At 42.5% G+C, this 14,820-nt stretch overlaps 1 protein-coding gene across 5 annotated transcripts; it reads right to left on the bottom strand.

Annotated features, from left to right (window-relative positions):
• Nucleotides 1–569: 569 nt before the first annotated feature.
• Nucleotides 570–14,502, bottom strand: CCNL1 (cyclin L1). 5 transcript variants are annotated; one of them, XR_012661492.1, is made up of 12 exons: nucleotides 14,105–14,500; nucleotides 13,820–13,894; nucleotides 13,475–13,584; nucleotides 6,973–7,093; nucleotides 6,497–6,561; nucleotides 6,071–6,272; nucleotides 5,043–5,142; nucleotides 4,807–4,911; nucleotides 4,383–4,524; nucleotides 2,670–2,781; nucleotides 2,417–2,515; nucleotides 570–1,366 (listed from the first exon to the last, which is right to left on the bottom strand). XR_012661492.1 is itself a non-coding variant. In XM_075098605.1 (11 exons), exons 1-11 carry the CDS (start codon nucleotides 14,387–14,389, stop codon nucleotides 1,018–1,020), a joined length of 1,563 nt encoding a protein of 520 aa, XP_074954706.1. In that variant the 5' UTR covers nucleotides 14,390–14,476; the 3' UTR covers nucleotides 570–1,017. The 5 variants fall into 5 exon arrangements, 4 of the variants coding, with proteins under 4 accessions (XP_074954706.1, XP_074954707.1, XP_074954709.1 ...); XM_075098605.1 differs by lacking the exon at nucleotides 6,071–6,272 and having other exon boundaries at nucleotides 14,105–14,476; XM_075098606.1 differs by lacking the exons at nucleotides 570–1,366; nucleotides 2,417–2,515; nucleotides 2,670–2,781; nucleotides 6,071–6,272 and adding an exon at nucleotides 3,560–3,735 and having other exon boundaries at nucleotides 14,105–14,492.
• Between the last annotated feature and the right edge of the window lie 318 nt (nucleotides 14,503–14,820).

Below are 14,820 nucleotides of genomic sequence, written 5' to 3'. Positions count from 1 at the left end.
ATGAGTTTCCCCAACGGAGTCAGTGCGACCCTTAAACCAAGTGCAGCAGCACACCAGGCACGGGGGGAAGGCTCTGCTGGCAGATGTGCCCCGGGGAGCTCAGTGAAAAGCTTTGTAAGCATTACACTCGCAGCAGGACCCTTCTACTGCCATCATCCCGCCACCAGGAACGGAGGAAGGGAAATAAAAATCCCCAAACTTGATCCCTCATTGGCTTCTACCAGATGCCGCTGTAGGAGGGGCAGGAGCAAAATCCGGACCACCCCTTGAGAGCTGGGACACAAGCAGCCCAGCCCCAGCCTGCTGAGGGCAGCTCCTTCCAGCTCCCCCCTCACATCAGCTGCTCCCCCGGGCTTCAGAGGTCCCTGCTCATTTACTCCAACCACCACAGGCACTCCAGAAGCGGACCTGGCCTCCCAGCTACCTCTGCGACGGAGGACACTGATTTCTAACACTTTCCAAGTCTTCCATCGACATCCCACATGCCCCGTTAATATGCAATGGTCCAAGTGACAGCTTTTAAGAAAATGAAGTTTAGTTTCAAAATATTTGCCATCCAACAGGCAGTAAAAAAAAAACGCTTTATATTTTATTTCCTGTAAAAATCTTTTAACACATGCAGACTAAAACCAGTGTAAGAAAGTAGCCACCATCGTTTAAACAAATAACTATACTTAAATATAAGTGTCTGCAATTGACTTGTATAAAAATAAGGTACATTTTGCTTCTTTACAGAAATCCATTCTCCAGTTCTCATATCGATAAACAATACACAACTCTAATACATATAATTTAACCTGATCGCTGTCTTCCATCAATCTGATACTGCTAAGGTATTATGTGCAAAAGTTGGTAACAGTTTCTTTCCCGAAAGAAAAAAAATCTACATGTTTTAGAAAAAAATCAGATACTGGGTTTAAATTAATCAAATCCTAATCGGTTCCTTTGTTCTCAAATAAAGAGTCCGTTTACCGTATTATATACAGGCTTAACTAGCAGCCAGTGCAGGTGCGAACCTCAGCGCCTGTGCCTGCCGTGTCCCGACCGGCCGCTGCCGTGGTGTTTGCCTTTGTGAGACCTCTCGAAGGAGCGGGACCTCTCGCGCCTGTCTCTGTGGTGTCCCCGCTCGTGCCGGTGCTTCTTGGCAGCATCGGAATGATCCCTGGATTTGCTCTGTGAACGCGAACGCGATTTTTTCCTCTTGTGACCATGTCTATTTGCGCTCTTCAACTCCTCCCTGCTATGCTTGGTCTTCAGGTGCGGCGAGCCGTGGTTGTGGTGTCGGCGAGGGCTGCCGCTGTGGCTGCGGGACCTGCTTCTTGATCTCGAGCTGTATGTCCCGGACAGGCTCCGCCTGCTATTGTAGCTTACAAAAAAAGAAAGTGTTAAAAAAGTTAACACACATCTTCCACATGGAAGAAAATAAAATTAAAAAATTCAATGCTTCGGAACTTCCAAATTACTGGAAGAAATCAGAGACTATTTCTCCCACAGGGGGAACTGATGAATGACAGTGACTGTCCCAGAACATGCTTTTTGGTTGAGTTCCTTTAAAAACAAGAAGCCAAACCCAAACCCAGAAAGCAGCACCTTCCCTAATTATTCCGCTTTCTCAGGAATCTTACCCTCAACATCAGATTGCAAATTGGTTATTGCCTTTTTTCCTTCAATGATTTGGCATTCAACAATACTTGGGGGAACACTTCATTGAGATCTAAGTTGGCAGTTTCTAACTTGGATGTCAGTCTGAAGATTCTTTAAAAATATATATATATGTATGTGTGCGTGTGTATATATATATCGTGCCAGCAGCTCTCACTGCATCACCCTGCACAGCTCCCCCCCTTCCCCGGTCACAGAAGAGCAAGAGTACTGCACAGCCAGACAGTCCATCACGCAACACCAACAGAAGATGCGCTCTCCCACACGTTGGGAAGAAGCTGCGACACACGAACTGCCTCCTGTGGCACTTCCCACCACTTCAAAGCAGACGGAGTTCCAAGAGACTGCTTGCATTTCTAATGGATTCCTTGTGAAGGTCATCAAACACGGCAAGACCACTTTACACTCACTTCATTGCAGACCCATCGTATACATGTGCAGCTAGGGTAGTCTTACATTCCTATTTTACAGCAAAGCTCTTACAGCTTGAACTATTAGCGGCAGTTACCAACAGAACTGCTTCACATCAAGAACCAAAAGCCTGAAGCCAGACCCAAGCCTCAAACTTCCGCTGGCCAGCAGTTAGAAGCCTGTGCTAAGCATCTATGAGCTTCTTGGAGTGACCTTGTTCTTAGAAATGAAAAACCCTGCTGAACTATCCCAGAGAAGTAGTTACGACAAAAAAACCCTGCCCTGAAAAACCCCGCCCCTTCCCTGTAAGCCCCCACCAACCAACCAAAAATCCACTACTCACTGCCGCCTTGGCGTGTGGGATCGAGAGCGTGACTTTGTTCTTGACCTAGACCGAGTAGCGCTTCTGCTGCTTCTACTTCTCTTGCTTTCTTTTCTCATGCTTGGGGAAAAAGGAAAAAAATAAGAGTTAAACCTTCTGAGGTATTCGTTACTTCCATGAAGCAGCTCAAAAGTAGTTCACTGCACTTCTGTTGAAAAACAGTTTACCATTTTTGCAGAAGTCTTCTCTCCACCAGGAAGATATTTTTACCTACCCATTGTAAGGGCTCTTTGAGGCTTGCGGCCTCTCTTCTGGCTCTTTTTTAATGGTTTTGGTATTCAGAGATACTGGACTCTTCTCTTCAGTTTTTACTTCTCTCGGGGAAGCTAAGAATTAAATCAAAATTAGATATTTTATTCATAGATTGTGTAATAAACATACTGTATCCTTTATACACCTTTACCAGCATTGCACAGAACGTGAATATGAATTCAATAGCTATTATTTCATTCCATCTTTCCATTTATAGTGCACTCCTAGAAGAGGACACTCGAGTGAGATGCCCGTGGGGAGACGCCATCATAGTTTCAAGCCAACTGCCTGCAGGGGGGAGAAGAGCACTAAGCCAGGCTCATCTGAGATTTCACCCACCAGGGCCCAAGTGGTACAAAATAAAAGCTGCCCTTATGGCCCACAAATACAGAACTTCAATTGTTAAGATACCTTGACAGTTAATTTCCAATACTATAGAAAGAATTAGGACTGAACAGCAAAGTTGCAGACTTTGGTTTTTTATTTGTGGTACAAATACACTGAATAACAAAAAACCTCCATTTAGAAGTCCATCTGTCTCTACAGGCAGCTGATACAGCCCAGAGATAGATTCGCCTTTTCTTGGGAGGGCTACAAACGCGGCGTTCTGGCACAGTATCTGGCCTGCTGACGGTAAGGCAGAGTTACTGCATTATGACTTATAGCGCAGCTTCCTAACCCGATAGGATTCAGAGGTTTAACATACAGAGAAAGGCAAAAGCTTTCCCTCAGTTTGTCAGCTTCCAAAAAGTCTTCCAAAACCCCACCAGAGGTCCTGCTTTCACTCAAACGCTTCTAACCTAGGCTCCCACTTCACAGAAATAAGAAAAAACCTTTAATTGCTTAGTGAGAAATTTACACTTGCCAGCTCAAAGACCTCTGGAAACTCAGGTGTGTTGTTCTTAAGTAGTAACTGCTACAAATACTGCTTTCTCCAAAGAGGTTCATATGTTCCTGAAGAGGCCATGTAACAAACCCGGGCCTGTGCCTTCTGCTTTACCCACCATCACCAGACCAACGCTCACGATCTGTTGGCAGTTTACAGATCAATAGCAGCATTAACAGGTAAAAGCACCAAGACAAAACTGCCTGTTCTTTGTTTCATTAGAGTTCAGATAGATTTATTGGCTGGTTCAAGATACTCATTACAGCAATTTATTCACTCTAATGCCAAGACAGCACTGCGACCTTCCCTTCTCCATTTCCTGACCACAAGCTGTCATCCTTCACTGCACTTGGACAGTTGGCAAGTGCATTAAAGAAAAGCAGAGAAAGCAATTTTAAGATACCTGCTGCAAAAGGAACCATGAAAGCTATTGTGACAACCCTCCCCAACAGAGTAAATCCAGAGTCTCACAATAACATACAGCAAACGCCCGTGTCTAAACATTTTCAAAACAGAATTATCTCAAGGGTGCATATTATTAATATATCACTCTCCTGTCTATGGAGGTACAGAGTAAAGCATCCCGCTTCCCTCTAATCTGCTATTTCAAGGTATTTAAACTGGTTTTAAATTTTGTGTTTTAAAGAAAGATTTGTCTTGCTTCTTAGTTCTGTGAGAAAGTCTAAATTGTCTAACAGCTCAAGAAGCAAACCTCTGGTTTTTTTAACACTTTGGGGCATGGATTTAGAAGACTCATCAAATAGTATTTCTTTCAGAAAACAAACTTACATGGTTTGGATGCAGGAGAAAAGCCACCCAGTGTTGAGAGTGCTGGAGTTCCATCTGGATTTAAACCTTTTGCCTTCAGTTTAGCTTCCTGTAGTGCCATTTTCCTCTTTTCTACTTCTTTATCCAGGAATTCATAATTGGGCTGTTAAAGTAACGTTGTGGTAAGAAGCTGAACTAATGCAATTCACATTTTCATCCCATTTCTGAAAAATGAGTCAATTATCTTTTAATCCAGTAATTTAATCTTTTAGTCCAGTAACATGACTAATGCCCATAATTTGCTCTCACACTCCGCTCAGAGAAGCCACACAGCAAAGCCTTTCCACTTAGTAGATATGAACACAGGTGTTTCCAAACACACTTAAGACAACCGTTAGACAGCTCAAGCTTAATCGAACAGGAAAACCAAACATCTCACAGCTACCTTCTTTCTGGTGTAGAGCTTAAGAGTTGTTAAGCATATCTCCTGAATCTCCTCTTCCGTGGTGCCAAAGAGCAAGAACCAGTGAGGACGGGTAGGTAGCGGAATCTGAAATTAACACAATGGAAAGCTTAAATAGAGCTTACAGACCAGGCTTTTGTTTTAAGTATTTTAATTTTCTTGAAACCAAATTACTAGCAATAAAAGGCAATGCGAACTAAAGACAGTTGAATACTCACCTGCAGAGCTCTAGCAGCAAGATAAATACAAGCACATGCTATAGTCTCTGGCTGAAAGCGAACAAACACATTCGTTCGAAGGCTGTCATTCATGTAATTCCTGAAAAAAACCGAAACAACAATATTTATGAATGGCTGGATCTCAGGTTTACACCTATCTATTTAGAGGATAACAATACTGGAGACTCAATTGACTTTATTATTTTTTCTGTCATTATATTAAACACTTGCTTTCTTTCAAATTATTGTATTCGATGTTTACATTTGTTACTTTTGTAACAAAGTTTGCACCATTGCCACTGCTTTGAAACCCCAATGCAAGTAAAAGTATGTAATGGCTACTTCCTAGGTAGGTATATGTTAAGTTATACCATGAAGTGTCCACTGAGTTAACAATCTAACAAGTACTTTTTAGTCATCCAGCTGTTTGCTTTAAACACCAACATTCTTGTATTTAAAAATCAATATGCTTAAAACGCAAATGCAAGCATGAAAGCATGGTATAGATTTAACCTACCATTTTCCAGAGGCTAGATGCAACCTATAAAGTTCATAAAACATTGCATTTAAATCCTATGTGTGCCTTGAGTCACATGAACTTCATCCAGAGAGAGGCATCCATTTTGCTCACTGAGTGTTGGAAAAAGACCTGCAAGTTAGTAATGGGCCTCCCACTTCACTAAGCTACCGTTCTTCCACCATGGTGGCACTGCCAAGCAATACATGCCAAGAGATACATTTAAACAGCAGAGACCTCCATCGATTTCTAAGTTACTGAGCTACAGGAAAGAAATAAACAGCAGTCAGTAAGTATTGACTCTACAGAAAACCATGCCCAATATGGCTTCTAAGTGAACATGCTGCATGCACTGTAATTTTCTTTTTTAAAAAAGAAAAACCCTGAAGTTTAGCCAAATGATAAATCAACTAAAATGCTGGCAGAAAGTCTACCCCATGTGTCCTTTAAATACACTACAGTATACAGTAGCTAGGCAACAAATACATTTAGAAACATTTTTAACATTTACTTCTAAAAGCAAATATACAAATCCTTTCGACACCCAGACAGAACTAGAAGATGCTGCCCGATGGATATGGACCACTTCAGTGAATCTCGGATGAGAGCTTGCACTGGGTTGGCTGGAGAGAAGGGCAGCCAAACAGGCCATCCCCAGGTCATGGGCTGAGGTGCAGAGGGCAGAGCTCTATGACTTACCATCATGGACTACCCTTTAATTAAAGAGTAGAAAAAAGAACAAAGTTAAATTGAGTTCTCCATTACGATAGTGGAATCAAGCCGTGAAAATAGTAAGCAGAAACAAGCACTAAAATGTTTTAAAAGTATATATTTGTATAATAACTTACATCTCATTGCTTTGCATATGGATCGTCAGGCTTGTTATTTCTGCTACTATTTTCCTGGCTCAGGAAAATAATGGAAAATAACAACTTACCAGGCTGTCTGTACCAGGGTTTGATTACGTTCACATTCTAAGACTTGCAAATACATAACAATGATCTGAGGAATAAGGGGGGAAAAAAAAACACCACTCAGTTTTAACACATTAAGCAACAGTAAGGAAGTATCTACGTATAGCCAAACAGTATTCCGAAACAATGGTCTCTCCTCCTTTTCTAAGCACACACTGTAAGCTCACGTCATCCAATCACATTCAGACAATGCTTTATTTTACTACTTTTCTGTGATTTTCAAAACCAGCCACCCTTAACATTTCACAAGGAAGCAACTTCTACCGAAGTCAGCATGACTATTTGCCCAAGCACTCTGGCAAAAGCATTCATGATAACTACTAAGGAACAAAGAGAAGAAACTGGGTCATTTTTACACCTGCATTTCTTGTCGCACAGCTCACAACGATGCCATCGAGGTGGAATAATATTTACAATTATATTATTTCTTATAACTCACCTTATGTGGATGCTTGACATGAACACAAAATCCCAACTCCTTCAGTACCCTCCTTTCTGCTTTGATTACTTGATTTTTGGTGCTTATGTAGTTCTGATCAAGTATCAGGGGGCTTGGAGTCCTATAGTTTGCAAGAAATAAAATCAAAACTGTTTTGCATATCCAAAAAGAGCGGCATCTCTGTTTTCCCTTCCAACCAACTAATGGCAACAGAAACCGGTTTTCAACTCCTGCAAGCAAGTTTAAGCATTAATCTTGTGCTGTCCAAGTTTAGATAGACTAGTTTAGTTTCTGCTTTTGACTAGCTACAGATTAGATGGCCAAGATAAAAAAGTTATCCTTAGCTACTGTGTATGCAAACTACACTGGCCCAGCTGCTGGAATGAAAAGTCAGCTTTACAGTGAAGATCTTAAAGAACCTTTACAACACTTCATGACAGAGGTGGGGGAAGGAGTGTGATATAACTACCCTTGCTAGGTAGGACTTCAAAGCAGAAGTCAGCTAGAACAGGTTTTTTTACTGATATTGAATTAGCAAGCTTGTGCTTTATAAATTGCAGTTTCCAATCCACTGGAAGACAAGATTATTCAGATCTTCAGAGAACAAGACAGCCCTGCTACTGTGATACACAAAAAGCCTACTAAACCAAAGAATTTAACCTCTGAAATTGTGACAGATCTGCCTGCAATTCTGAACACTGCACCCACTAATCAGTGGATATGTCAACTCTGCTATTTGCAAAACAAGAGCTCATTTCACAAAGATTCCTAACTCCAGCGCTATCAAGTTCTAATTCCTTTCAAATCCAACACCTGAACTCTCTGAAGTATTTTTAACTCAAATAACTTGCTGTAAGCTTTATGCACAAGCATTATACTTCATTTTGTATTCTTTCCTTTGTCTGTGCTTAGACTTGACCTTTCAGTATTCCACATCGTTTATTTTAATCCACTTCCTCCTAAAGATAGACCAGCTTTTTCCCTGTTTGTAGTATGCCTCATATATTCCACATGCTTTCCAACACAGAAGAATGGGTTTGCAACTAGTTACACTCTAATAAACCACAGTCTGTTTACATAATAAACCTAGTACAGCCCAGGCACTGGTGACAAATTTATTTTACATTTCCTTCAAAAGAAAAAGTAATGCAAAGTGGATTCAAAATACAGCTTTGGTTTTATCAAAGTATTTCACTTCTAACTTGTCTTTGATTCTGTACAAGTTCCACACATGGATCCCACTTCCCTGATAGGTCACAGAGTTAAAAAAACACACCACACACCAAAAAACAACCAACCAACCAAAAAACCCACAAACCAACAAAAAAAAAAAACCCAGACCAAAAACACTCAAACCCCTTACGTTCCTACCCCAGGAAGAAAAGGGTCATTACATTACAAGACTAACTGAAGGGCTTCCCAACTTCAGTAATCCACGTTTTATGCTAAGACTTCTGCAGTCACCTGGAAGGATGCGTATTACCATTGGTCAAAGGATACAACAGCCATCCATCCACTTCACTAATAAAAGCACTGTGTTTTATAATCATGCACTTGAAGCATGAGCTCCCGTGCTCTTCCCAGGGCTGAGAAGCAGCTCCCAGGACTTTTGAAATCAACTACTGCAGCTTCTCGGTGCCAGGAAGAACCTACAATTCAAGTATGAGCCTTACTACTTCTGCCTCCTAAAAAAAACCCACAGGTTTTCCATGTTAGGTAAAACTAACTCCTCTAGTTAAAGCTTACTCTCACTCTTCAGGGCAGGTTTACAAAGTCTGTGATTTCAGCTACCCTAACTATAACCCAGTCAGAATACGTTTGGGTTGTATTTTTCCCACCCCAAACATTAACTAGAAAAGAAAAGCTTTTGAAGCTTCTTGAAGTTAACTACTTAAGTAGAGAGGCTACAATTTTATGTGAACACACAAACACTACAAAGGCTGCCTGAACACAATGCTCTGGAGTGGGAAACTGGATGACCCAGGCTGAAGTTCTTCAAATCAGTGAAACTGATTCACTGCCCATTGATTTCAACTAACTACAGTGGGGTTTATAACAACATTTCTTCCAATATTGCTTTACACAATTTTATCTAGACATCACTGGCATTAACAGGATCTACAAGGCATCATTCAGAGTTTAGATGTCCAGGCTTAGCTTATCTTGTTAGTAATACGTGTCTCAGAGGTGACAAATCTTAGATGAAACCATTAGGGCAGCTACGACTTCCAGTCTAATTAAAAAAAAAAAAAATCAACAGCGGGACAGCATGACTGCATGGGATCATCCAACAACCTGCCATAGAATTACTATCTTCCACATGTCTTTGCATTCTCCGAAAGCTACGTAAGAAAGTCAGTATTATGAAAATACAATAAGGTAGCTAGAAGTGCAACAGGAAAGACTGTGGGCCTTACTGTATTTTACATTTCACTGTCCTTCTACAGGGCCACAGGATCAGCACAAACAGTTCATATTTTGGTTGTACATGTTCCAACAGCAAAGCAATAAGAAGCCAAGAATTAAGAAACTCGAAAGTGTTCTTTACTCTGTTGTCCCACGTTACTCTTGTCACTTATGACACGCAAGCTCTAGAGATCTACAGGTCTAAGGAAGCCATGAAAAACATCAGTTTATCCAGACAGTATTTCCAGAAATAGAAAAATAAATGCAGCCTTTTATCCACTTAGGCGAAAAATCTGCAGACTTTACTGCACCTTATACAGCGGGGAGCCTGACTTTTGCCAGTAATAAGATTTACCCATTTATTACTTTTGCCATAAACTCCGAAGTGTTGGTAAACGTAATTATTTAGAAGTTGGAAACTTCACAGAGATTTCCCTTGGAAAACTTCTTAACTTTCCTACTAAGAAAAAAAAGAGAAACTTTGCTACTGCATTTGCAGCGCTTAGTTCTCAGTCCAAGAAGTAATCATTTTACGTCCAAGTAACAAACCAGAGAAAGATAATTTATAAGCCTATATATAAAACATAAGCTTCCAGCCCTATATAGCCAAGCAGCATTACAAGTTCGTACTTTGAATCTGCTCTCACAAATCAGCACTAGAGCTCCAGGCAAGACTTTAGGCTTAAGAACAGAGAGCGCACAGTGCCCATTCCGGTAAGTCAATCCAACACTTAGTCGCAAAACTTTGCCGGGATTTAGAAACTGCGTAACAATCCAAAAGATTAGCACACACTGCAATGTATTTGTAACCATAAATAAATTACACATATCCTCTTTTTTTTTTTAAATCCCTCTGACAAATGAAGCCCAAGTTCTCAACACAGCTACAGCTTCATTTGATGTAATATTAAAATTTGATGTCTTTGGAATGTCCAGTACCTTGGAGGAAAAGTACCCTGCATGTAGTTTTGTTCGTAAGGCAGAAAGTACTTCTGACAAGTACAGCATAACATCAGCATCTCATTTCAAAGACCAGATCTCTCTTATGCCAGTCAATTAAGAGAAGAAAGCGAGTTCTATATTCGTCTCCAACGTTGTAAATACAAGCACCACAGATTTATAGAACGGTTTGAAGAACACTAAGTAGTGTGTATTATTAACACAGGCCACTTCCAGTGCAATTGCATGAACCTGTTTGCTGCAACAGAGGTAAAGAACAGCTGACCGAGCATCTCAAACCAACATTTGTGAGATTACATAATGACAGGAGTCACATTTGGTTCCAGTCTCACAGGGACTTTCTGCAGCTTTCAGGCACATTTAAAAATAAATAAAATAAACTTCAGACTACATTCTACATGTTAAACAATAGTTGCACTTCACTCAGAACACAGATGTTTTGGCAGACAATATTTTTCAAAAGCAGTATTTTCATAATACGAGCTTTTCTCCATGCACACAAACATTTTTACATGCAGTACTACGTGACATAGGCTCATGAGAGATCCAAAAGAAAATACGCTTGCCCAAAACACTTTTCCAGCTTTTTCTTACTTCTCAGTATTAGAAATATCACCTAGCAGTAACTCAGTTGACTACAGGTCTTACAAAAACACAATTCCAATGCAATTCCCAGTTCTGCAAACAGGTACATATAAGGGACCGCTTACATAGCAATTTATATAAATAGCTTTACAAATTTAGAATTCCGTATCCTTGTGAAGGCATGGTTTACTATGAATTCAAACTGCAATTATACAGAGCCAGAAAGTGGAACTAAGAACCCAAAACTGTTTCAGAAAGACAGAAAGCCTACTCAAACTACTCAAACTTCATGTGCAGGTTAAGAGCTACAGTAAACAGAAATACTAGACTAGAGGTGAAAAGAAAGTACAGCAGCCTAACTGCTTGTTTCAGTTCTGGGTTGTGTGTGAGAAACTAACTATGGCCTAAGTGTTAGCTTCAGATAAAAAAAGAAAAGATTAAGCTAGTATTCTAAAAACCTGGACAGCAAAGAAAAAAGCTTATAACAAGATACAGGAGTTCTTCCAAATGGTTCACCAGCGGCCAACCTGTTAGTCCCCCGATTCCAGTGACCTATTCTCAGAGCACTGGCTTCTCCTTGGGGATTTTCGATACTTCACTCACTGTTGCCATGACGACAGCTTCATCTTTATGTACCACTCCACATCACCCAGGCTTTGGTAAATGTAGCTGGTCGCTGTATAGTCGGTTGCAAGGGAAAAAAGAGTTGAAGTTAATAACATGTACAGATTATGTAATTGTAATCTTGTAAAAAGTACAGAAAAATGTTTACATCCTGCTTGTTAAAAAAAGAAAAAAAAGAAAAAAGGCAAGCCTGAATGTCAGACTTCAGCATTTTAAAGATTAATTTCATGCAGATTCACTCAGAATCTCAGAGCAACAGTACCCATTTCTCCAGAAAATAATGGGTAGAAGTGCACAACTTCTCTTGACATGATGCATTTTAGACACCATGTAACATGCACAAGTGACATTCTGATTTGGAACAGGCTAGCTGGAAAGATTTAAGTTCACAGGTTAAGTTCAGTTTCTCTGATCCTTCGCACAGCACAAAGAAACAGCTAATTTATATTCTCATTGCAAAGAAGAGCATTGCATGTGATTAATTAACCTTCACTGTCTGGACCAAGGCCAAAACGTTAAGAATCACTGAACCAGCTTCAGCAATTCCAATAACCAGGCTCCCTTATCATAACTGTAATAAGAAACAATACCACCAAATTCACATTTGGCATAACTTCACAAAACTCTCTCCAGGCATCGGGGATAACTTTAAGAAAAACGCAGAAAACCCAAAACAAACAAAGCTACATTCTAAAATATAACACCGAACTCTTTTTATCTAAAACTAACTAGGAAAGCATGAACACAAGGCAGTAAAAGCAGGAGTTTTAGATGCAACAGAAGCATAACCAGGATAAATACACCAAGAAATAGCTGGTTCCCCCTAAGGGATTTCTACTCTAGTTCTCAAAAAAGGTTACACAACACTAAGGTTTAAATGCCTGCTGTAATCTGGTGATACAGAGCAGAGAAACGAAAGTGTGAATTTAAGAATCTAGCTGAAAGCAAAATCCTTTTTTCACTGTAGATTACCTTACACTTTAAGCAATCGGCCACTAAAAGTAAAGCTACTTCATCACAGCTGACGTCTCCAATCTCACAGACTACAATACTGCTGCGTGACAGATTTAGAGAAATTTTGCATTTAATAACAACTTAGAAAACTCCTCTTCAACCATTCCTTGTTCCTTCAAATCAAGTCAATTTGCTTTACAAATGAAAACATACATCGCTTTACACACCATAAAGCAGTTATTAGGCACTCACAACTGAGAGCAGACAGTTATCCAGATCTGCACACAGATCGGGTAAGCTTACACTCCACCTTCACAAGCACACTCTACTATGAAAAACACAAGTCTCACTTTTTGCAATTAAAGATGCCTTCAGCTTCCAAGACTCAATTACACATTCCCTGTTGAAGTGGTATCATTAAAGCTGCAAACGCTGTAGGCCAAACCATACTACTTTCCAGGTGCTTTCTACAATTATTTTTTTCTAAAAAGTAATACTATCATTACTGGGAAAAATTCAGCTTTCACCTTTAGTTAACTGATTTCATTGGCACCATAACCACATTTGGACAGCTACATACCAACAAGAGGAAGGCATTAACACTACTGAACAGTTAAAAGTCTGGAAAATATACAGAAATCCACTAATTATCTACTCATACCTGAGACTACCTTTCAAGAACTACAAAACATCAAAAATCAATTAGCAACAGACCTAAAACTACAACCACGAACCTAAAGCTAGAACCAATACTCGTGACTTGTAGCTATGTAACAAAAACCGGTCTACCAAGTAATCAAAAGTAACGGTAGAAGAAGTCAGCATTGGACTGTACTGCCTACATAGCAGCCAATGAACACTCTCTCCTCAATTTTAGGTCGTTGAACTTAGCCTGGAAAAATACTGTGGATTGAAAACTGCAGTGTACATTAGTGACAACAGATGCTTGTGTTCATAACGAAGCTAATCTTACCTTTTTGCTCTTAACTGCCGCAAATGATGGAACACATTGATCACGTCCCTTATACGACGAGGCGCCTCTTCGATTTTGGATGCAAGATTGATGCAGGCCATAGCAACAATCTGAAAGGAAGCCCCGTTTCCATAAGAAAATGTTTTTTAATCGCGGTAAGACTAATACTACACCAACTAAAAAAAAAAAAAAAAAAAAAGTACCCCGCGGCCTAAAGGCTCGAAGAGAGCCACCTCTGTAGCATGTGGCTGGCCACATTCACTGGTGTCCCAGAACAGCGCTCAGTGCAGTCCTCCTCTTCCCCCCCCCTCCCCCCGCTTCCCCGCCAGGCCTTGCCTCGCTCACCTCGAAGCTGTGCTTGACGAAGGACTTCGAATAGAAGAACCGATGAAACAGCACCTGCCCCGTCGCCATCGCCACCTATGACCGCAGAAGGAGGGAGGAGGAAGAAGCCGGGAGTCAGTTACAGGGCCCAGCCGCCGCCGCCGCCATTTTGTGTCAGGCACCAGCTGGCGCTGCCGCCACCCCACCCCCCCCCCCGCCCAGCCGCCTCACACGCCCTTCCCGCCGCGCCACAATGGCGGCGCCCGGCCCGGCCCGGCCCGGGAAGGCGCCGGTGCCCGCACCCACCTGCGGCAGGCGGAGGAGGATGCCGGCCGCCTGGATGAGCTCGCAGCCCAGGATGCGCAGGTCGGTCTCGCACTGCAAGTCCAGGCCGTCCTGCATGGAGGGAGTGGGTGAGAGCCGCTCCTCGGGGATCAGCGAGTGGTCGATGGTGAGCGACACCTCCGAGTAGAGCCGGTCGCCGATGAGGATACCCGGGGCGGCGGGAGCCGGCGGGGCGGAAGCGGCGGCGGCAGCGGCGGCGGGGGGGGGCGCCGGGTGCGCGGCAGAGGAGGAGGATGAGGAGGCCATGATGGCGGAGTACGTCCGCACCCGCAGCCGGCCACGCACAGACTAACGCGGCCCGGCGCCGTGACGCAGCACACCGCGGCGCCTGCGCGCGGCACCACGGGAAAAAAAAGTCCGCCGGCCCCGCCCCGCGCGCCGTGGGAACCCGCTGCCGCTGCGGGGAGCGGGACCGGTCGGTGCTTCTCTCTGTTAAACGGCAGCGGCGGGGAGGCTGAACCCGCCCCGTACCGGTCGCCGGGGCCCTCGGCAGGAAGATGAGGCGGCCCCGGCTGTCCGCCCGTCCCTGGGAGGGGGCCTCGCCCAGGCGAGCCGTCCCCCGCCTGAAGATCCCCTTTGGCTGGGGAGGAAGGAAATGAGGACACGCGTGGGCCCCTGCAGGCGTGCGTTCCCTCCCGTGGGGCGGAAACCGCTCGCACCACAGCTGCCCGAGGCCT

Source organism: Phalacrocorax aristotelis, chromosome 7, assembly GCF_949628215.1.
Source record: "Phalacrocorax aristotelis chromosome 7, bGulAri2.1, whole genome shotgun sequence".
Lineage (NCBI taxonomy): Eukaryota > Metazoa > Chordata > Aves > Suliformes > Phalacrocoracidae > Phalacrocorax > Phalacrocorax aristotelis.
This window is presented reverse-complemented; position numbering and strand designations above follow the sequence as displayed.